Source organism: Varroa jacobsoni, unplaced genomic scaffold (assembly GCF_002532875.2).
Source record: "Varroa jacobsoni isolate VJ856 unplaced genomic scaffold, vjacob_1.0 scaffold_105, whole genome shotgun sequence".
In the NCBI taxonomy this organism is placed as follows: Eukaryota; Metazoa; Arthropoda; class Arachnida; order Mesostigmata; family Varroidae; genus Varroa; species Varroa jacobsoni.
The window spans coordinates 47126-70922 of NW_019213007.1; the positions used below are offsets into that span (position 1 = coordinate 47126).

Consider the following 23797-nt stretch of genomic DNA (forward strand, 5'->3'; position numbering starts at 1 on the left):
ATAATTACTGTGACTTAGGAAATCTCTTCCATTAATAACGGCCGTTCGAACCCTATTCCAGTTAGGCGCAAGCCAAAAATAAAGCGAATACGTCAAACATCGCTGCCATTGTGCTTCATTAACGGGTGCTTCTGAAACCACTACCAGACGATGCTTGTCGAGGATCGTGGCCATGCTGTTCTTTCGATATAACGGAAATATTATCTCAAGAGGCTCCCCCACTCGGGACTGCGGGGCAGCCAGAATCCATGGCCACGCCTTGAGCAACTTGTTGGCTATGATCTGATGAGTCACCCGTTCAGTTAGACCGGGAGCTTCCTCATTACTGCGCACTACCAGAAGCCACACATCTGAGAGGCATGGCAGTTGCCAACGGCACCCAATGACCATTCTAAAAGGTGCAATAAAGATTCATTATTATTATTACATTCACATAACGTTTCCCTTTTGCATGCATTAGTTTTGGAAGAATTATATACTCACTTGAGAATACGAATTTATAGTGAAGTTCATTAATTCAGGCTTATCGAACAAAGAAACACTGTTGTGTTTATTAACAATGAAAACAAAATACATTTGGAAGATGAGACATTGAATAAAATTGCCAGGAGCCTATTTTTCAAGCCTGTACTTTAACGCTTTACTGTTTGTTGTACTGTGGTACTTAACTACACCGATTATACATCCTAAAAACACGTTCATGTATTATTTTTCGTTCGTACTATTGGGTTCTGTTTAATTGCACGCGTAGTTGATCAATACGCCGTTCTTCTCGTTATGGCTCGGCCGGTTAAAGGCGCTCAGGTCGCAGAAAAGCAGTCCATGGATGATCTTCATAGTCGTTCGTAACTATGCAGATCACACTGCTAGCTAGGGGTCGGGTTATCGTTTCGATATCTGCCATGACCTGCATTCTTACCAAAAAAAAATACAATCTAAATTTGTGTCTGGCCAAATTGAAAGATCGACATTGTAACACAAACGTAAGTGTATACATATAAACAGCTGAGTTGTTAAGGGGAATCAAATACACTAGACAAAAGCTAAATATAACAAAAAAAAAATACAGGTTACATAGTGAAACTTGATGTTTCAAGTAACACTGGTTGTTGGCGCGTGCTTCGACAGCCATAAGGGTCATATAGCTGCGATGAATTATTAGATCAATTTGGTATTGATACATGTTTACGTTTAGACAGAATCGTTCATGACGCGGCTCCAGAGAAAGCTGGAATCAAGTATCACCAGTTGAATAGAACCTGAATTGAATTTCTTACCTGTCGGTAATGGCTGTTTTCTTTGTTCATTGATGTACGATCTTTTCTTGGCTATACGAATCAATCTTATGTATGTTCCCTGTCGATTTTGTCGAGGCTACGATGTGTGTACGTATGTATCTAGAGTTGATAGTTAGCGTAAACAGTTGTTCGGCGGATGATCCCTTCAATTAAAAAAAAAAAAAAAAAAAAACTGTTTTTATCGATTATTTTCTTTTGGAGCTCATAATCGATCTCTAGCATCAATAATAATAATAATGTATTATCGAAAGGTCTACTTCGAATTGCTGCATGTGAAGATCAACTTAAAAGATAAATTCGTCAAAAACGTGCTGATTTATTTAATGTCCAAAAGGAAAAATTATAGTACAACTACGAATGGCTGGAAACAGTTGTCGATTGGCTCCCGTCTCCTACCTTATTATTATAACATTATTGGGTATCCCCCAGAAATGATGCCTGGTAAACCTCCGTCTGAGGCTAATGACTAAACGACAATCCGGGCCATTACAACAGCGATGCAATCTAAAAAACCGCCACAGCCTTGTTTGTATTCTATGCGTGTTGTGTCTTGTCTCGTTCCAGCTTGCTCCATGGGGCTAGGTCAGTTGGTTTATCATCTTCGAGTAACTGCACAACTTTTATTATTTCGAATAACTTCACGAGCCAAACCCTGTTCATACTACAATAGTTAGATATTTACACCGAAGGAAAACGCTTAAACTTTCTTTACCGAGTAGGGCTTTCGCTTACTAGAGTCAGGCCTCTCTAGTTCCTCTCTCTTGCGTCCGTTACTTCTAGCCCACTCTTGTTTACTCCACTCCAGCTAACACGTTTTAGTATTTGCATCAAAAAAGGCCAAGGGCGGCGGGACCGGATGAAACAGGAAACGGAAATACCGGACGGGCTAGATGGCAACGACAGCCAGCGAAAAATGATAAGGTTTGGAGGGGGGGGGGGGGGGATTTAAGGAAATAGCGACCCCAACTGACTGCGCACTCGGGTTCAGTCACCGGAAGTTCTGAATTGCGACCCCGCTTCCATGTGAACGTACACGAGTAACGTTAAAAGATTGCAAGCCTTAGTTGAGAAACACGCGGACGAAAACACTGCAATGAAACAGCGAAAGATGGCAACGGACAAACTTAGATCCTTCGCTTGCACAACGGTCAACGGGCTACCATCGCATCGTAGTGCTGTGCAGCAGTCAAGGCGAAGGAAAGTAATGTCGCCATCGAACGCAGTTCGTGTTTCGGGAATAAGCTGTACCATGTCATGCTGACGCGTTTCGTAGTGTCAAATCCTCCTGCGTTCTTTTTTTCTTCTATGCCCCTTCTTAGCTGTTCTTGCGGGCGTGACTCGAAAGGCTAAAGCGGGATGTTAGCCGAGAGGGTGCAATTCGCGGAAGGCTATTGTCAGTGTATTTCGTGGTAGCGGCATGGAAGCGACCTAGCGAGTCGTATGTGACAGGAAAGGGTAACGAAGTTGCAGCACGCCCCAATGTAGTATAGCAGTATCCAAAGTCGACACACATTCGTCCAATGAGTGGGTTATGGATTGTAAGCTGGATTTGAATCCCGACAAGTATTTTGGTTCTATGGCTTTGTATGAACGGTCTATCCGTTGTTTTCCGCAACTCTGCGGACTAATTATCTTATGCCCCTGTTATATTCTCAATAACCGAGTTACTAAGCCTATAATTGACATAGTTTTTCAAGAAATTGTTCTGTCCATTACATCTGTGGCTGTGGTATCTGTTTAGCGTTAGCAGCACAGTTGGATCTATTGTTACAACGTCCCGAACCAACAAAGTCATCATAAAAGTTCAACTTCGAAGAGAGCCAAGTCAGCAACGTATTATAAACCTAGTACCAGCTTCTAACTTATTATTAACGTTCCAGTAACTGTGTAGACAGTATCAAACCGAAGGCTAAACGCTTTCCATACAGTAACGTGGAACGAACCTAGATGTAAGACATTCAAACACTACCAGCGCCTGCTACAACAGCCTTTATTTAGCTACGGCCTTAACAGGACCAGTGAGTCGCTGAGGTTTAACATTGTCGTCGGCGGTAATAGCCGAAAAATAGTAACGATATTTTTCCGTCGGCATCTTCTGCTTTTGACTCAAGTTGGGACGAAACATTGTGCCCCAGGCAGGTCACGTCCGATGTTCAGTCCCGTGTAATAAATGGCGTCTAGGTAGGCTATACAGAAGTTTGCATTACCACTACAAAACGTCATAAAAACGCACAGATTCCTGATACGATAGAGCAACAAACGCGCGATTGAACTTTTGAAAGAGCGCGTTGAACGGCGACTCGTGACGAATTGCGCATCACGATTCGCACCCAAGAGGGACGGACCCGCAATGAGTACGGGTCGTAAAACCTAGTTATTGACGCATGCCTACACACGGGCAGCACGCTGATCGATAGATGCATGCACATTATACATGCTATTTAAATGACAGATATATTAGAATAGTACGCAGTACATTGTAACAGACGACACGTGAGTTCGCGGTCCCTATACCACATAATATCAGAACCGGTGATGTTATATTCTGGCAAACTCTAAGTGGATGCTGTTATTTAGCGGGATTGATCCCCAACCATTGGGCAGTTGTCTTTCTAACGTATCTGCAGTTGCGACAGTGATAGATGTGCTTGTAGTAATTGAAGCTTTGTCATCGTCCTTCTACCGCCGCACTGTCCACTGCCAAATTCGCGACGGTCGGTGAGGACCGAGAAAATAGATGCGCTACGCTATAGGAGAATGCAACATTTCAACAATACACCGTTTGGTGTAACAGCAGCGTCCACGTGCGCCAATTCTGCACAGCGGTCGTTAGTACCATCATCGATAATCAACTAGACTGCAACAGGACAAGGCACCATGGCCAGTGTGCCATGGGCGCCATACATTAGACCTATGCAACAATTTTGTAGGTGAGACGTCGTCCACATACAGTGTGCCGGCGGGCACGGGCCAGGCAAGCGAGCCTCTTGTTGACAAGACGGAATGATGATGATGACGACGATGCTGAATCCAGCGTGAGGACGTTCTCAGCAGCGAATAGCTTCAGGTCACCAATCTCCTAAACCCTATTTGCTGGAACTCATTCATTGTTATTGGCACCAAACTGTACACCCTGCGAACTCATATCTCAGCAAGTTCTCTGTCTATACAAGTTCGATTCAACGGTCAAAGCGGTGGCCATACTGACATGTCCAACAGACGAACGACAACGCAATGAAGTATAGCACCGCCTGTCGTGCCGCATATACTACCAACCTGAACTGCAACGACTAATCAATGGGGCCAGTTGTAGAACGCTTTTCAATATTGAAGTTAATTTTGTTGTCGTATTTTTTAAGTTTGATTCAATATTCAGCCGTATTTACCTGGAGGTTTGCAGTTTAAGAGGTAAGCCCTCGCCTGTCGCGCATCTGCAGCTATGGCGACTCTATGGGTGTTCTTCTATTTTAAATAGGTATTAAAAGGGACGCAACATAGACCATCGTCCATACCGAAAGGACGACGAAGTTCTGCTGAAGGGCACGTGCAATACGCAACAAATAGGAGAGCGACTGCATCAGTTGCTTGGATGGCTGGGCAGGTGGGCCGGAAAAATGTAATAGGGTTGTTGCGGAGTATGACAATGTTACCGACAATTGCTGCTACCTCGCGGCTACCGGTGATTAGCTTTGCCTTCTCAGTCCACAACAAGGCGTATTCCATTATAAAATGAAGAGCAAAGTTATACGCGGGTAAACATCTGCATGTGCACAGGTGATACTCTCGGGTGATGGGAAAAGAGAGAGAACAGGGGTTAGTAGCGAGTGGGCATAAAAGAAATGTTAAATACAACTAGTTTTTTTGTTTGGCGATTACATGCGCAATGTATTACGCATCTTTCTATAGAGTACATGCGTTTGAAATGTGGCTCATTGTAAGCATTAAATAAACGCTGAAAGTTTTCCTTTAAATAACTAATAATAATTTACATAGTAAAAAAGGCACGGCTTAATAAAGGTCTGCATAATTGGTCTAGACAATAAATTTGCTGTTGGTATACTGTTCGTGTTCCTTATTTGAAATTGTCACATTTTGATTAGAATAAAATTACCACTCTAAACAAAGATTAATGCGCATATTTTACGATGCGAACTCTTTGGAACCTAATAGATCGTGTTGCCAAAAAATTATTCCCGTCATTGACAAATATTAATCCTGATAACTAATGCCGGTTGGACTGAATTAGAATGGAGCTTTTTGCTCCAGCTGACTCTCGATAGTTTTAGTTCGGGGTCAATGGTAAACACTAACTACTACGTTAGACCAAATATCTTTGGATTTATGTTTTGAAGATTTAGTTGTTAACGATACCCGCCATCCAGCATTCCCTGTGTCAATCAGGATACAAGTTCGTCAATTACTCTTGTTTCGCAGCAAAAATAAAACAAACAAACAAACAAACAAAAAATTAAAAAAAATCTTGATATAGCCAGCGTCCGTACCTGCATAATTTTTTAGAGTAAGCGCAGTTATGAAGGTGTAGTTATACATACTTTACTAGGTTTGGTTGAGCTCTAGAGACTTCAACACACGGCAAATAATTGATCCCAGTTGAATAAATGTAAATCTATTTATTGCTATTTAACCTATATAAGGGTAAACAATATTTTAATAGATGTTTTTGCCATTTCGACTATCATACCTAATCTCATTATCGATCATTTGATTGAAAAAATCGGCGGTAGATTACGTTAGGCCACCTATCGCCCTCTTCAAGCGCACAATGATTCGAAATCAGATGGATCAAAATCTGGATAGGGTATACTAATTCTTCTCTAAAATTTTATGTCTGGCACTGTCGTCATGCATCGTTTAAGGGCTTCCTTTCAACCCCGGAAAATGTAGAAGTTGAAGCCATTGCTTAGATCTGCACTCGTAATCAAGGCCGTATTTACAGTATTGAAGTCATCGGCTTTTATTGAATTGCCACACCGGATGCTATCAATTTTGTGGCCTTACAGCTATAAGGCTTTTCAAGCAATCAGGTTCTCGGGCAGCACTGATCGTCTCACTTTCAGGCAGTATCCCGTAAAAATGAATGATCCTGATGAGCATAAGCCTCAGTTTAGCCCCAAATCTGTTTGCTATTGACACTGCAGTCATTTCTCCTCCTGTTCAACGCCACCTCCTCGTTTAACGCTCCTCTGATGAGCGTAGGTTCGCTGCCATGTATCATCGATGGCGGCTGTGTTCTCTGGGCAATTTTTGCCGATAGTAGTCGCGCAAACCGTTCCTAAAGTATATCGCGCCTATTTTCATCTGTCTCACAATGAATTCATGAGACACCAATTTTTTCTTGTGTTCTTTATTTTCTGTATTTTCGTTGTAACCTTCGATAGGGACCGCGTTATCCATATGTTTTTTTTACCGTAAAGCCCCTGTGACCACAAATACATATCTTTCAACTCGAAATCCTGAGGCGTGGCCATTTTCTCCGCAACCTTTGATTCCTTTACTTGAAAAAGAATGAAATGACCACTTTGTTAATGCGTCGGTATTCTGCCAAGGGCCTTAGTACTGTTCACCAATTTTAGACGAATTTCCGCAGCACCCTTCCTTTCACAGCATTTAATTTATTTAATCGTTAAACGTTAATTAAACGAGCCTTTGATGGCTAAATCCTATACTCTTAGACAGCTAAAGACACGGTGTACGTATTCATAAGATTTTGTTAGCTAATGTTGTTTGGCAATAGACATTTTCAGCTTGCTAAATAGCTCTGGACGAATTAATATACTAAATATAAGAAAAAGTCACAAAATGGACTTAGATATGCATCAATCACGTTATTCTATTAATACGCTCGATCATACTTTGGGTAAACAGACAAACCACCAGCTCTCCTAAGAGCGCTTCTAGACTTCGTAAACAACGAACAGCATCCACCATCACAAAAACATGCGGTACTGCGGTGTCATCCAGTTAAAGTCATTGTACGATCTTTTCGTCTAACTCTATCGAATAGACAAAATGCGTTTAGCCGTCACATAAGGCACTGCTAAGTAAATGACGCTAGAGTTAGGAAACGGACGACAAGTCGAGAGAATTTGGTTGTCGAATCGGAGCGGAATCGCACTATGATATAGGAAAAACGTTGCGCCCTTTGACTTGACAAAGTCAAAAGTGCCGTTTGTTGTGGTTCGCTGGTGGCCCGTCGCCTGTTCGACGACTGCGCTGGCAGAAAATTCTGCAGAATGAAGGGCCCTAGCGGCCGGAAGACTTTTAGGGTATCAACGTCGGACCTGGATCGCTGGATTGAACAGCTCTATGAGCGAAAACAGCTCAACGAAAAGGAGGTCCGAGTGCTAACGAAAAAAGCCAAACAAATCTTACAAAAGGAAAGTAATGTCCATCAGGTGACGTGCCCGATCACGGTGTGTGGCGATATTCACGGCCAGTTTTACGATCTTCTCGAGCTATTTCGCATCGGCGGCAAGCCGCCTGATAACAATTACCTCTTTATGGGTGACTACGTAGACAGAGGATTGTATTCGGTAGAAGTTGTGACTTTACTGACGGCTCTGAAGGTGCGACATAAGGATAAGGTTCATCTACTTAGGGGTAACCATGAAAGCCGCCAGGTGACACAGATCTATGGTTTTTACGATGAATGTCTACGAAAGTATGGTAACGCCAATGTATGGAAGTCGTTTACAGAGCTGTTCGATTTTCTGCCTGTTACTGGCCTAATTGAGAATAAGATCTTCTGCATGCATGGTGGATTATCGCCGTTACTGAAAACGTTGGACGAGGTTCGGTCGTTAACACGAACAGTTGAGGTGCCCACGGATGGGCCTCTCTGTGACTTGCTCTGGTCTGACCCAGAGGACACGATGGGGTTCACGGCGTCTCCTCGAGGCGCGGGATATATTTTTGGCCAAGACGAAAGTATGAAGTTTTGTCGAACAAATGGTTTAGTGCTGATCTCGCGTGCGCATCAACTCGTTCAAGAAGGATATCGGTACACACACAATAATAAGGTAATCACAAAGTGGGAGAATAGTTTTTTGGCACTGCGAAAAGAGCGCGCAGCAATCGTACGTTACAATATACGAAATTGTTAAGAAAAAAATGCAAAAAATACTTTGCCTTTTATTAGGCAAAATGAATTAACATACGGCGAAATGTTTTAAAATTTTTGTTTTTGGAATATTGTTGATTAAACCAAACGTCCAAACAAAGGGACCTCATACGAACACGTCAATGCACTACGCTTACAAGAACGCATATGAAAACCTATGCGAGAATTTTCGTTCGGTTCATTACGCAATGTATAGTGCCAGCAGTTTTAGGCCGATAGCTGGATAAAAACCTACAGATTAATTTTAATCTAGGGCCTGATTTTTCAATTGCGCTATACCTTTTTATATAGGTTGTGACCGTGTTCTCGGCGCCTAACTATACGTACCGCTCGGGAAACCTCGCTGCTGTTATGGACGTGGACGACTCAATGCGACAGTCGTATATTCAATTTGACGCAGCTCCACGCGAAACCGAACAAGTGCCAACAAGCCTCACCCGCTCCGATTACTTTAGTTAGAAAATGAACAGACGAGCCTTTCGACAGGAATTGGTTCGTACGAAAAGGAAAATTTTCTCCATGCGAATTCTTCACCCTCCTCCTCCTCCTCCTCCTCCTCCTCATCCTCCTCCTCCTCCTCATCCTCCTCCTCCTCCTCCTCCTCCTCCTCCTCCTGTGTCCCGTAAGAAGAGGGTGCCATTTTTCTCAGTACTTTTATATTACGCGGTGCGATTCCTGCTCTATTATGGGGCTAGCAGACAGGATGTAAGTGTTCACATGCAGGACGAAATGCTTTTGAAAGACAGATTACCATATAGTTGTTGGTACCTAGTCCAAAAATGTGTTTGTAAAAATGTTGTTTTAAGTATTTGGTAGATAACATTTAAACGCGTTCATTCTTTTCCCAAATGGCAGTAGCAATGAGCAGTTTGTGAAGTGCTGTTACAGGTTCAGTTTTACGGTTATCGTTAGGCTACGACCTACTGGAACGTTTGAAGGTATCCATTCTATTCCGCTTGTGTTTATTTTCGCATTTGTCCATTAGAAAGGGCGGGGCTTTTGGTGGCCATAAGTTGCCAGCTTCCAATTATATTCCCGCTGAATTTTCAACGCGCAAGAAATATCTAGTGGAGATGCCCTTCGACTGCGTCCTTTGTAACCTTCTATAGTCTACCTTTTGAATGCTCTTCGTTACGGTCATTTAGATCATTGGAGTTACTGCTCGCTTGACTGGATTTAGGATAAATTAGATATCATTTGGCATAGTGAGGATGCCCTTGATTTCCGACTCGTCTACATGGCGGTAACTGACGGTACTAATCGGTTTCTCCCGGGTAATAAGTGGACTGGAGTTGACTGCGACTACCAACGTCGCCATAAAGGCGAAGCTAATGGACGGTAGCCGTCCGGGATGTCCTTCGCAATACCACCAGTTTGAGAGGTCGCCAAAAGCTCGCTTTTCAGTATCTATAACGACTGCTTCTCTGGAAGATCTCTGGCCGCGCTTCAATTATTTGCGCTAAACGCGAAGGCGACCGATTGATCTTCCCTATGCCCTCGGCGAACCTTCAAAGAAGTCCATAATCATGGGTCCTGGACATCTTCGCCCAAAGTAACGACCTACTTGCTTGGTCCCATTCTTCCTGTTGCGAGGCTCACAGCGGAACCCAGTATAATGTACGTTTAAGACGCGTCCTCAGAGTGTGGCGCTATGGCGAACTTATCTAAAAAGCAATAATAGTAGTATCTATCGGCAGTTGTTGTAATAGAAATAGTTACTAGTTATTGCTAGCATTGGGTGCACCGCACTCAACAGCAGCACTGTACCTCGTTTTGCGAATCCGCATTGAAAGCAAGCCGAGCAGCCATTGACGTACGACTATAATAAGAAGCGCTTGAGGAAATGCAAAATGCTCTTATCAAAACAAATACTACATAAATTAAATTATACTTACATAAAAAAAATCATACTTAAAAGGATACGATGGCGAAAATAGTAGATAGGAACTAAGACATGTAGCGACTTTACACCTGACGTCCACGCCCGTACAGATACTACTTAACACACAATCAAGCGCATTTCGATTTTAATGGTGAGCGCCTGCCTACTTAAACTTGAATTACTTGATCATTCAATATAACCTAAAAACGTGAACCTGACGAGCTATATGACAGTGAGCCATCTCGTGCGGCACGCATCTTGTGCGGCGACACGATCAATAGAAAACACATTATGGTTTAATTCAACACTGCCCTTCGAGTCTCCGGCGTGAACTCATAGCGGTAGCATTGTCGCAAAAACGGTGATGTCGGTGACACGATGGCTGGCAGAACCTCAACGTGATAAACGAAAGGAAGCGGAATAACAATTAAAAGTTAAATGGACTGTCTTTACGAAAGGTCTTTGAAGCTGTATGATTAATGTGATATTGGACAAGCAATGGCAGTAATATTATGGCACTAGCGAATGATAAGGAGCATATAGGGAAGGCACTGAACAAGAGGGACGAAAGAAGTAAACATAACCCTTCAAGACGGTCAACGATAAAGGGAAACCGAACAATTCAAAAATCTACAGAAAACTAAAAAAAGTACGTGTTTAAATCGTGTTGTGAAATGTACTAATACTCGAGTATGAACTAAAATCAACAGCTAGTCAAGATACGAACGTATCTAATTAAGTGATAAAATTAAGTAAAAAATGCTGTGGAAGTTGAAGTGCCCAGTTAGTTTCGCCATCGAATATGATCGTGTAAGCCAATCGGAAAAAAAACAAGGGAGCTGGGTTCGCTGAAAGTCATCTAGGCCGTCGACGTTAATTTTTCTCTGTTTTGTTCAATTAACTTTGAACTACAACTACTACCGATACGACAGTCTATCTATCTTCACATCATAAGCTGGACCAGTACAGTCAGTATCCTTTGGACATCCGGGCAAATAATAATCTGCCCGGAATCTGCTGTCTATGCGATTGAACGATTACAACAATAGCTGGACGGCCATGTCAACGTACCTACGTTACTCGCGTATAGTACTTCGTGCTTAACGCCAGTACCCTATTGGCTCTTTTCCCCCATTATATTCGATACTGTTCCACCAATTCGATTAGATCCAAATCGACAATTAGAAACCTCAATCCTGCGACACGCTAAATAGATAACGAGTTACACGAATAACAGATCATTACAGTAGATATATATATATATATATATATATATAGCCTATAAGTTGCTGTAAAAACTGATTGCCGGCGTTTGACAGCGAAGCAGCAGCAGCAGACGTGACGTAGCACGCATTTCCGATGTCGCGCCTGCATCTGAGGCTCGGGGGAGACTGTTTCCAATTCGCTTTTAAATTTTAGCCGCGAAAAATTCGCTCACATGTATCAATTCAGAGAGGCCAGGAATGGCGTTCGTGCTTTTAGCATGTGCAGATGTTTGTATTTCGGAATAATTGACCAGAATATACGTATGTAATACGTATAGGCCTAAAATTATATCATGTGCGGTTCGAGTGATGCAAATCAATTTCATATACGGAGGTTATGCACATGATTGAAACCCGGGTATCGTACCCATAATCTGTGAGCGACGATTTTCTGTATAGCAAAAAAGTTATTTTTCAAGCAGCAGGCCTCGTTCCGTAGGTGATTCATACAAATCCACTAGTATATTAGCTAAGGGTTTTCTAAACTGCTTGTATTTACACTGTGCATTTTGATTCTTCTATGAGCTTTAGCATGTCCTGACAATGTGTTTATGGCATTCTGTTATATAAGCTTAATTGAACCACTCAACAATCAGTGTTCAAGAACAAGCGACCATCGCATTTTCTGTGCCTCTATTTCCCTGATGTGTCAAGGTTTTTTGTGTCACCCAACGAAGCTCTTCAAGTATCGCAGGCATACGAATGCCTCGCATCATAAAACCCGCGCAACCCTCGAAACCCCTTAAAACTTCAAAGGACACTACCCACACAGCCTGTATTGTTTCTATTCTGGACCATATTTTGTATTATGAGTAACTGAACGTGGTAAGCAACGATGTGATCATATAGGGTAGACGAATAGGCTTGAATTTAGTAGCACCGCGTTGGGCCCCATAAAGCTGTGAAGACCAATAAGGCTTGCCTGTTCATTTCGTGATGTCCTTTTGAAAAGGTCGAATGTATCTCCCACTCTTGTCTGGTGAGGCTGGCGATCGGCCGTCGCTCAAATCAAGAGCCTTCTGCGCTTTTCGGAATTCATGTCAGCTTTGCGAGCATGGCGATTAAAGGAACAACTAATGGTGGATGAGAGCAACATTGAACGTAGGCTTTGAAGACGTCTCTCCAAAAAGCATAGAAGAAATCACAAGGCCCTGTTAAGTCTGTTACTACCTTTGCAAGAGTTCAAGAAAGTGGCCGCATAGGACAAAATTGGACGGAGTGACAGTAGGTAGTGGAGTGGAGGGTCTGGGGGTGGCAAGGCGGAATCTTTGTAGAAGCAAACGATGGATTTATGGCCTGTTCTTCAGTGAAAACTCGTCTTTATCTATAGCAGCAAGGAATTCCTTGTTTCAAAAAATTCGGTTTTGTCTAAACCGTCAATACCCGTACGTGTCTGAACATCGCAATGTTTAAGCCAAATACACGGAACCCACTGCATAGAGCGTTGGACCAGTGCTAAATGTTTCTTGCCGCCGTGGCGTAACGGTGGTAACGGTAAAAGGAAACGGTGGCGTAATATTAATTTTGCTATAAAAGCGCTGCGGATGACTGTTTGGGTTTTGTGTTTGTCGAATACAATTGTGCATCACGAAGTTCACGTACCATTGTGAGAACAGTATTTCAGCGTGTGCGTATACGTTTCTCACCAGGAATTGACTTAAATTATCATATGGAAGTCATCCGCGCTGGGCAAATAAACTTTTACTACGATAGTCTAGCTACTACCTAAACGATGGCACATGTTACTGCTCAGCGATGTGTAAGGCTAGTTAATTCTAAATTATTCTGTCATGCGTGCATTCGCTTGGCTTATGTTTGGGGCTGTCCTTCGAATCGTTGGACTGAGCAGACTTCGCGCTTTTGTCTGCAACGAGTTATGAGATCTATTTTGCGGGTCATCAAAAATGTCATGTGCTTCATGGATGCCAGAATTAGTATTTGAATTTACAATTGAATAAATACTATCAGTTTATTTACTGCGAAGCGTTAATACAAATGCGTTCAGAATTTCAAATATTTTTATAAAATTTCTTGCAAATGCTGAGACCTTTTTTGCAGTAATAGCCTCGCTAAACATCTGCAATACTTGGCGTTCGAATTTTCGATTCGAAAAACCGTTCGAATTTTTATTATCATAGCTCTACGGTAAGAAGCAATCTAGTTACTATATCCAGATACAAACGTTTCACTACTCGCAATAGATATGTGCATACTTTAGTGTCAAAGTAATAATAACTATGAACATTACTATTTTTTTAAGTAAATAAGTAGTTAAAGAAATATAAATGTGTCACGCATTTAAAGTGAAGCTTTGATTTAACGCTTAGAACTAAACGTGGCGTCAACTTTGGCGAAAAACCTCGCCATATTTATAGAGCTGCAGTTTTAGTAACTTGATCAATTAGAATACCTCATTAGTTTCTGGTTGAATGTGCGTTTCGAAGATGAAAACGGAAAAAAAGACTATTGATAAATAATATCTACTACTATTTGCGTACTTTCTTCGTCGAGAGAAGAATTATCGTTGCACATCTGAACATCGATCACCGTAGAGTTCTTCACGAAAACTCTCCTCCATATGCTATTTGTGTATATCATGGATTACACCTAAGAAGAACCTAGCAATCGCAAACGCATTCATCTATTTCGAAAAGCTAGAATGCTCATCAACATAGATTTGATAATTATAGACATTTGGGCGTATGTGTGTATTCATCCCAGTGAAACATCCCAGTGTTTTATTGGAGATAAAAAAAAAAAAGGGTTCGATCACTTTCGAATTTTTCGGGTAGCTGAATATTCATTTGTCGTCGGTCGTAATAATATAGTTAGCATGTAGCTCTCGGGATGTATTTGTCAATTAAGTCCCAAAAGTTTACATAATCTACATATTGGCCTTGTATTGCTTAGCAGCCCCAGCTTCGGCTTACGATTGTTCAGACAGAAATATCGGTTTTCCTACGAAAAGCTGACAAAGACCGTCTAGTTTTACCAGGAATCCAAATGACCGCCCGAATGACCCTAGATGATGTACGTGATTCAGAGGAGGATCATTGATTTGCATCGATTTCCGTTCCCCCTTCTCCCAAACAGTGCTTTAACAAAAGAAAATTTCAGGTTCTGTAACGTTCTCGTAATGTCAATTCTGCGCTGGTAGGTCAATGGAATAGGTTTATATTCTTCAATTCGAAGTGTTTACTCTCAAGACTTTCAGGTAGATCGCAAGATTGACACGGGAGTGGTAAGCGCGTCCGTCATAGCAACCTGTATTACCCTAGTAACACTCGATGTAGCTTCATTTTTTAATAGTCTTAAACGAAATAACGTCAGTTAGTTCTGCTTTACGCCGAGGGAGCCTCCTATTTTTACCTTGGAGTTCGTCTGTATTTTCTAGATGAAATAGATTATTATTATTATTATATAGGTGCAAACAAACTGGGCAGCGTAGTAAGTGTTGCATGGAGGACTTCACTTGAGCTGGCGTCGTGTACCGCGAAGGTAACAATCAGCCGTTTCATTCCATATTTTGTTTAGCTATCCGCGCCATTTCCAATGATCTGTGGCGTCCTCGTAGAAACTCATTTTCATTGGATGTGGATGTCATGTATTTTGCCCCATGTTATGATAAAGGATCAGAGAGCAAGACTGATGGCAACCTTGTGGATGGTTCGTTGAGTCATCAGAACCAAAATGTTGAATGAGACTGGACGCTAGGTTACAAAAATTATCCTGGCACTCGTAAAGCGCGGACTAGACGACGTACGATTTTTTGCACCTACGTGGGGCCGATTGCCCATATCGATTAAAGACGGAGCGTCTACTTTTGTCGCAGATCGACAAAATGGGTAATGCGATTACAAAAGAGCTTGTGACGGGAATTAAGACATCGCCGAAGATGAAGAAATTAGTGCTCCATTAGAAAGTCGCGGTCCAATTGAATTTACTGTTACATTATTCATACACGTGATTTAGCTGTGTCTAAAAGGGATCTTGCCAAAAAGCTCGGAAGTTGGCCAAAATGCTTTTCTCTATATATTAGATATTATGAACATAAAAGTAATCTTCCTCAGTTATATATTAATCTTCCTCAGTTAGATATCTTCGACTCAGTTATATATTAATCTTCCTCAGTTAGATATCTTCAACACGAAAGTAATGGCAGAAAATTATTTATTTCATCTACGTTTGTTATCATCCAGCCACGTTATCATAATCATCCACGTCCGTAAAGCAGTTTTACTAATTCTCTGATCTTTTCTCCCCCTCGACACAAGCACTGGTATTATTCTATCAGAGCTTTCTATTTCCCATTCAATTTCTTTTTTTTTATTATAACTTGACACTCGCACGTTTATTGAGAGTTGTTCATCGACAACCAACGACCAGCTACTGCCGCCACACTGATAAATGAACATCTAAGCGACAACATCTAAGACTATCATCCGCCATGCCGCCAACTTTTTTTCCCTTTCTCACATTCCCCCAACACACACCTCCTTAAAAGACTCCCTGACTTCCCTCCCTTGCGCATATTTCTCTTATATGGGCGTTTCCCTACCGTGAACAGCTGCTACTTCTCTCGATTGCTTGTCAGACGGCCAACCAGCCAGCCAGTCGGCATTGCTCTTCCTTTGCACAAAGACTGCGTAGGACTTGAAGATGACAGGCATAGTAGCAGTACTGAGGCAACGTTCCAGCGCAATATAGGGCCAGCAGGCCACCTAGCCTGGGCCCAGGTCTGACACTTGCCGCAATAAGTGGATCTTGCATTCAGTGAGTTCTTGCAGAGCAGCTACGTTAGACACGAAAAAAGCAGACGGCGACGAAACCTGGCGATGCAACGGCGAAGGCCGCCTAAAAGATAGCGCGCTCCATTAGAGGGCACCGCTTGCTCCTTAGAAGAGGCAGGTCGGCCGCTTTGTGCGCCTGTATTGCAATTGCAGAATCAGTATGGTTGAGGGGCTAGGGATTCTGAAATAAGGCAAGGAGCACTGTTTAAGCTAGGCAGGCTTGCTTGGTTTTCCTGAGAGGGGCGGGGGCACGGGACGCTTCCCGTGGGAACTCTTCCACCCGCCTAGGAGTATTTGTAGCAGTTTTCCAAGCAGTGGCCTGAGCCGTCAGAGTTGAAACCAGCAGAAGAAGCGAAGGGCCGGCTTGGCTCGACCAGACTGGGCTTGAAATGCGAGAAGGTCGATGGAGAGGGTGGCTGGAGGACGTAGAGCAGCAGGATCTTGGTTGGTGTTCGCTTGAGAAAACGGGTGAGGGTCCATGCGAACGGTTCGAAGAGGAGGGTCGATCAGTCGGGCGGAACTCAGCATCCGTATGATATAACACACAACCAGGACCATCAGGCTCGAGGGCAGTCGCAGCACAACAGGCAACCTTTCAGGGTAAATGGATGAGGTACCCGCAAAGTAGCAACAAGACACACCAGAAAAAACCTTGCAACCAAGATGCGACGTAACCTAATTTAACATAACTGTAAATTAATTTATTACGATAACGTCCACGCTACCGTTGTGTACGATACTGTGTTCTGTCTTTTAAGTTGATCCCGCCAGGGGCTAACTGTGAATCTCGTTCTGCCGTCATCATTCTGTGACAATTCAAGTTCCGAACGGATACGTGATTTAAGTTGGTGCCAGTGGTGAACGGTATGTTCAAGGTGCTGCTGTCTGTATTAGACTGTTATTAGTAAACGGGGATAGCTGTTGGTCGGTGATTGTAGCTCGCTGGCCGTTCCTGTGGGGAACGACCGCTGGGTGGAACACTTGGCGTGGAACAGCGCGTCATTGTCCATACGGGGGGACAGCAAAGCGGGAAAGTACGACGTAGATTTTTCCCTTAATCTATCTTGCCAGCCGATCCTGTTCGTTTGCACAGCTACTAAAATTCGTGCAGATGGCGAATGCCTGTTGAGATCAGGACAGCGCTCCCGGCTCGAAGAACACCACGGGGCCAGGAGCTGCTAGACAGTTGGACCATCCAAGGCAAAAGTGGGCCGACCAGAAAGACGGCCGTAATACCAAATTCACCAAAGCAAGAATTAACCGACGGAACAGACGCAAGGTGACCACGTACGTATCATACCATCTATATTTCCGTGGCTTACGTGTGCTGAATGACTATCTAATGGAGCTAAAACAGAAAATGGCTATTAATGGTAGCCATCGAACCACAATAGTAACGATTGGCGTCCCAGTTCAGTCGTTGCTAATTTTTAGTGGTTACCGCTCCTGTCCATAGGGCTGCCTGTTGAAAGAGCAGCCGGTGCAGCATCAGGCCGCCGAGGCTCGAAAAACAACAGGGCACCACTTCTTTGGTGGTAGTGAGAGAAGCCCGTGTGTGTGGCATGCTCGCACAGCCCGATGCATCGTATCCGGGTCCCGTACGTGCACCCGATCGTGTGCTGCACGTTTAAACGCGCCATCCGTTTACTACCATCGGTTCTTTTAATTGCGTTCGTCCTATCGCTAATCTTTGTCACGCTCATACAGGTGGCAGTGATTCACTCGCAGCGGCGTGCAATCTATCTTCAGCGACGGGTGAATGGGGTAGTATCGACAGCATCGTCCTCACCGCTTTATGCTCCACAGTCGTCGGCATCCGCTTACCTGTCATCGTATGGAAGTCCCAATATCAACGGTGGGGGTAATTCGAACAGCATCAACAATAATAATAACTGGGTCGGGGCTGGCCAACAGCAGACCAAAGGTAACCCGTCAGCTGGTGTTACTAGTGGCGGGGTAGGCAGTGCCAGTGGAACTGTTAGCGCTGGCGGGACAGTAAATCTAGCAGGTTCGAACGGTAAAACCTACGGTCAAAAGCTTCCCGCAGGCAGTCCTTCTGGAGGACCTGGATCGACTTCGAAACCGAGCGAACCCGCGCTCCGCATCGAAGCAATTCTCGATCGGAACGCGCCATCTGTCGAAGACTTTGCCGTGTCCATTAACAACAACGCTAATGCGGCTCGAATACGACGAATTTTCGATGCTGTCAAATGCCATATATCATCGAACAGTAATGCCATAGTCAACAATACCAACAGCAGTAACAATAATATTAATGCAACTAACAACAAAAGCAACGATCATGGTAATGCCAACAACAGCATTAGTAATGGAAGCAGCAGCTGCAACAACTGCAACTCATCAAAGCCAATTGCGACGGCGGCAGCCACGAGTGACGTTTTAAGTGGCACTGGCGAAAGAAGCCCCAACAGGGGCACTACATACAGCGCTAGCAACAATCGCGATGACCACAATGACAGCGTGGCAGCGAGTGTCGGCGAAGCAGGAAATAGTGCAAGTGGCAACAGTAACAACAACAACAAGGCGGATCGTTTGTCGGCCACAGCAACATCTACGACGACAACCTCAACAACGATAGGAACAACAACAACGTTGTCATCTGCAACAGTCGCCCCACGGGAGGCCCCTCGCCCACTGGCCCAAATCAACGATGAGGCGTGCGGGGGCTCAAACGTCACCCTTTGCCCAGAAGTGCCTTCGGGGTTACGTGAGTATCACACGTGCTATGTTCCTTTCCTTTGCCTAAGGGATTATTTTCTATAATTGTATTTAGTTGAGAAAGAATATACCAGGAATACGTTAATACGTACGAACTCCTGTATTATAGAACTTTTAGCTACCTGTGATCTCCTTATCTAGCCAAAGATATCCCAAAATGATGTGGTGTACCGCCCGACAGCGTTCATATGTAAAGCCTTGTTAATCTTATGTTATATATAACAGCTGCACAGAAAAAAGAACCACAGATTTTTTGCGCATTCACTAGATGTCACTCATCCTACAGGTTGGGTTCCGGCATCCACATAGGACTTGTAGGAAATACCATCGGATGTTATCGTCACAGGGTTCAGGACGAAAACACGAGGCAGATAAGGCATGAGTCTTGTAGCCTTTTAGATGGACAGTGAGTGAATAGCCTATTGGCTCGGTCAAATGAGCCTGCTAAATAGTAGCGGATACGGTGAACAGTTTTGCCACGGTCTAGAAAAAAAATACTAAAGTCGTACTGATCGTCGCCGTGCAAGCCAAGCCATGCAATTCAGCAAGTTTGTCAAGGCCAAAAAAAAAGGGTAAAAATTTCACCAAGTTTACAGGATTTTTCGGAACAACAAATAAGACAATTGCTTGGCTATTATTAACTTACCGTATCTTTGAAGAGAAATTGGGATAAAGTCACCAACTTCAGAGCCTGACGAATATTTCTGCTTCAGTGACCTTAAAATCAATAATATATAACATTTATTAATAAAGTTTGCAAAAATAGATGCGAGATAACTATTAGATGCGCGTGATTCACGGAAAATCGTTTTACCAAAAGCAAGTGAACTTACATCATACATTCCTTAAGTTTCATCTGTTCGAACGATGATTCCATTCAGTCATGTCAACGTTTTTTGAGTCGTAAACCCATACGAACCTAAAGCAACGAATTCTCCTATGTTTCAAACGTGGTATGCCAACGCAGTATAAGTACTTGGAGACGTTAGCTTTGGAATAAAAAGATGGTTAAGGAAGGGTATATGATTTTGACAAATATTATATAGTGACTGAGCATCATTCAATAATGAAGGTAAATGTCACCAGTTTACAAGACTAAAATTTGCACAAAGAGCCTCGTAATTTATAATACGTTGTTTCAGAGGTAAGCTAGAAACACCGTTGACTCATAATAAGTATTATCAGGTCAATCACAGATGGAAACGAAGGTGATTAGAATAAGGATCGTTAATTAATTTAAGAAAAAAAAAACGCTAAATTACGCTTCGTTCGTTTGCCTCACTGCTTACCGCTTATACTAGTCCATATGATGGTGAAGAGGGCTTCCTCAGTTGGACTACCTGAAATTCTTGTCATCCCAATTCATATATACAAGGCTGAATGAGTTACAGTTCTCTAAGCTTGCTAGAACACCGAAGTAATCAATTTTCAGCTGAGCGACCTGTATAGGGGTTCAGTACATAATAGCACATATAGTGTGTATTCCAGTTTTTATTAAAGCCATCATTCTACGACTCGTGTTGCAAGAATCAGGAAAAAAAATTTAGTGATTTACGAGTCACATACGAAAAAACAATTACTCAAGGAGAGGTCACCTTCATTGATAAAAGAGGTGAGCAACTACTCAAAAATAAAGGCTGGATCACGATAACTTCGCAGTACATCGGCGGCTTTAGGTTTTATAATTGGCTAAAAACAATAGGCTATACAAGAAATTTGTTTAAATCATTTTGATAAGGCTGTGCATTACGATGACTCGAGAGTTCAGCGTACCTGTTTAATTGTCACTTTCTGCCTGATAACGACCTTCACCGTGATGTAAGGCATGAAAGATACAGCTGACCGTGGTACTTTTGGCGTCCAATGAAATGTTGAGCACGAGCACGAGCACAAGCACGCGCACGCTAAGCCTCGAAATATGAATAGTAGAGCAAGGTTTTATCTCAGGACAGCTGGCAATAGTGCCCCATCACTTGATTTTTTGTTTCGTTTTTCTTTTTTCAAATCCATTTCGCGTTTGGCTTTCATTATTGTTACCTATTGTATATGCTTATATTGTGTTCGTTAGTTCTAGCGTTTGCCGATTGACCCATCTGGCTAAGCTTGTGTATCCCACAGTCGATGGGCCGGAACCGATATACAATGGCTTCACCGTGTTATATCGACAATAAAAGAAATATTGTTGCTTGGTGAGGGTAGCTCACAAAGGTAATAACTTAGCATACGGATCATCTACAGGGCTAAATCGATTATCTACATATGGTCTATGCGCTTCATAGACGAAATCACAGGCTGCCTACGTGTGGCGATTTATTAGAATAAATCGAAGAAGTTTGAATTATTGAACAAATTTGGGTGACAACTCAATCCGCCCGATCGGTCATCTGGGCCAACTCTTCTGGCTAGAGTACATAAAAGCTGCTAGGCTGTTACTGCTGTGCCGCTCCTTCTTCCTCCTGCTGAGAAATATTGCTTGTTTACGGCTAGTTGTTTATTGGCCATTTTATCTTCAGGTCGATCTCTCAACGTCCTCCTTTGACATGATCCTTTACCTATTAGAGGCCGTCGAAGTAACACGAGACAGGAACTCACGAAGGTCATATCGCGTACAGGTATTACACCCATTATATTCGGTTGACAACGAAATTGGATCAGGATTTTTTTTTCATTTTTACGACAACTACCTCTACGGTGACTGCGATTGATAATTCTAACTAATCCTAATGAAGATTCATAACGTTTTTAGAATGCAGTTCAGCTTTGGTCGAAGCTTTGGCAAAAAAGACTTGGTCGATTCGGACCTTGGAACGAGGAAATAATGGAACTCGCTTATATTTTTCGCTCTGCCACACAGGAATATGTTCTGCAGGTTTGCCCCTAGAAATGCGGAAGATCAAATAGGGCTGACTAATCGTAGTAATCAATTATGATTGTCGCAGAGCATACAGATTCATTTAAGTAGGGGCACAATGGCGGTGGCAGTGGTGAGCAATCGTTGTTCGAGGCAAACGGGAGTATGGGACAGGGAGAAATCAAATGTAATTACTATTGTTTGGCTTTTTACTCGACCCAATCGAATACATCTCTCATACTCAAATGAGCACAAACAGACTGTATTGCCGCATCATAAATATACAGTAGTCTATTTATGAAGTACAAGAATACTGGCTCTATTTTAGATAGAGATGCATGTTGCGAAACAAAAAGTTGGGATCACTGCATAAAATTTCTTTTATTAACAGCACAACCAAAGCAATGTGCGACCTAATCACGGATGATTAAATTTATACCTATAGACAAGCTATGCGTTTGCCAGCCTATGCATAGTCATAGAGAATACAACCAACTTCGTCAACGTGAAGTGCTAGACGAAGAACAGCCACAAGCCGCTAACGGCAGCCATACCATTGAAATTGTCATAGTCGCCATTGTTATACCAAGAGCCCGTGGCGTAGCAATGTAGCGCGTATAGGTGCTTTCGTGAAAGGTCGGTAGCGTACTACTGCCAAAGAGTGCTCAAAATGGCCTATTCTGCGACAAACTGGAATCGTCCAGCTAAATCTGCACTGACATAGGGGAGGATCATGAGCCATTGCGAATTCACACAGGGGGGTGGCAGCGACTAAGGGACTAGAGTGCAACGTGTGAAACAAGTCGATCAATTTTTAGGGGTTCTTTTCTCTGTATAGCTACTGTACTGGTAAGACAAGTCGACAGATTCCCAGGGTTGCGACGGTGACGGCGTCAGAGCATGCGACGCCAGAAGTAGTAGCAGATAATGCCCCAGTCCTCTCCAGGAGAAAAACCACAGCCAAAATTCTTGTCAGCCGCTGTAATTTTTTCTGTTCGACCCAGTAGATGCTCTTCTTCTTTATCCTTCTTTTTGTCTTATTACTGAAGCAACACTTGGAATATGCACGCACCTCCGTCGACCCCTCTACATCTGCCGACCGCCTTCACGTGCTGCTTCGTGCCACGTGCTACATTTCTTCTCCCCTACTCTTTGATTCCATGTGCAGATCGTCCAAAATCATGGCGAGGTTCTATGCTGCGACACCCGTTTGGACACTAGTTGGGAGCATCGGAGCCACACTTACCGTACGCTTTCTTCCAACGACGAGGTTCAATCGACTTAAAATAAAAACGTTTTTTGAGTGAGCTACAGAAGACGACGAAGTTGACGAATGCTGATGCTACCTCGGCTACAGCTACAGGACCGGCCGTAGCAGGTGACTCGCAATCAGTAGCAATGCGTCTGCGTGCACCGGCGACTTTCTGCCTTCATCTGTCTAATGACACACGGCAACGAGCATACGACTAAAAATAGGCGAAGAAGGAGACGGGGCGGCCCTGGCTGGGTGGCGATTTCTGGTACGAAGCCGCCAAACGAAGAGAAAAACGGCAACTTCACGACAGGTTGCAACGAGTCACGGCGCGTCGGCATCGTCCTTTGGGAGAATACAAATTCGTGTCGAGTTGGCTTTCAATGCTGACCTCGAGCTGACGACGCTAAATGCAGAAGCTACGCAAAAGGTTGCGCGGAGCTGATGGAATGAAGAATTCAAATAGTTGGCAGCTATAGAAGTTGCAGAAGAATAAGCCTGCTACGAGTGAAAAGAATACTAAGCTAGAGTTTAGCTGGCAAACACCTACTTGGAGGCAAAGGCACGCGCGGTGAAAGC

At 43.2% G+C, this 23797-nt stretch overlaps 2 protein-coding genes across 3 annotated transcripts in view; both read left to right on the plus strand.

Moving 5' to 3' along the window:
- Positions 1 to 7200: 7200 nt before the first annotated feature.
- On the plus strand, positions 7201 to 8950 carry LOC111265648 (serine/threonine-protein phosphatase 2A catalytic subunit beta isoform-like). Its single transcript, XM_086970573.1, has 2 exons — positions 7201 to 8338; positions 8731 to 8950. Exons 1-2 carry the CDS (start codon positions 7553 to 7555, stop codon positions 8896 to 8898), a joined length of 954 nt encoding a protein of 317 aa, XP_086826699.1. The 5' UTR covers positions 7201 to 7552; the 3' UTR covers positions 8899 to 8950.
- A 7929-nt stretch (positions 8951 to 16879) lies between these two features.
- The window catches only part of LOC111265628 (uncharacterized), a 52329-nt gene continuing 45411 nt past the window's right edge, over positions 16880 to 23797 (plus strand). For both annotated transcript variants that reach the window (XM_022842472.2, XM_022842478.2), the window contains exon 1: positions 16880 to 19104. In XM_022842472.2, the coding sequence (XP_022698207.1) occupies positions 17955 to 19104 (1150 nt within the window). In that variant the 5' untranslated portion in view covers positions 16880 to 17954. The remainder of the gene's footprint in view (positions 19105 to 23797) is intronic.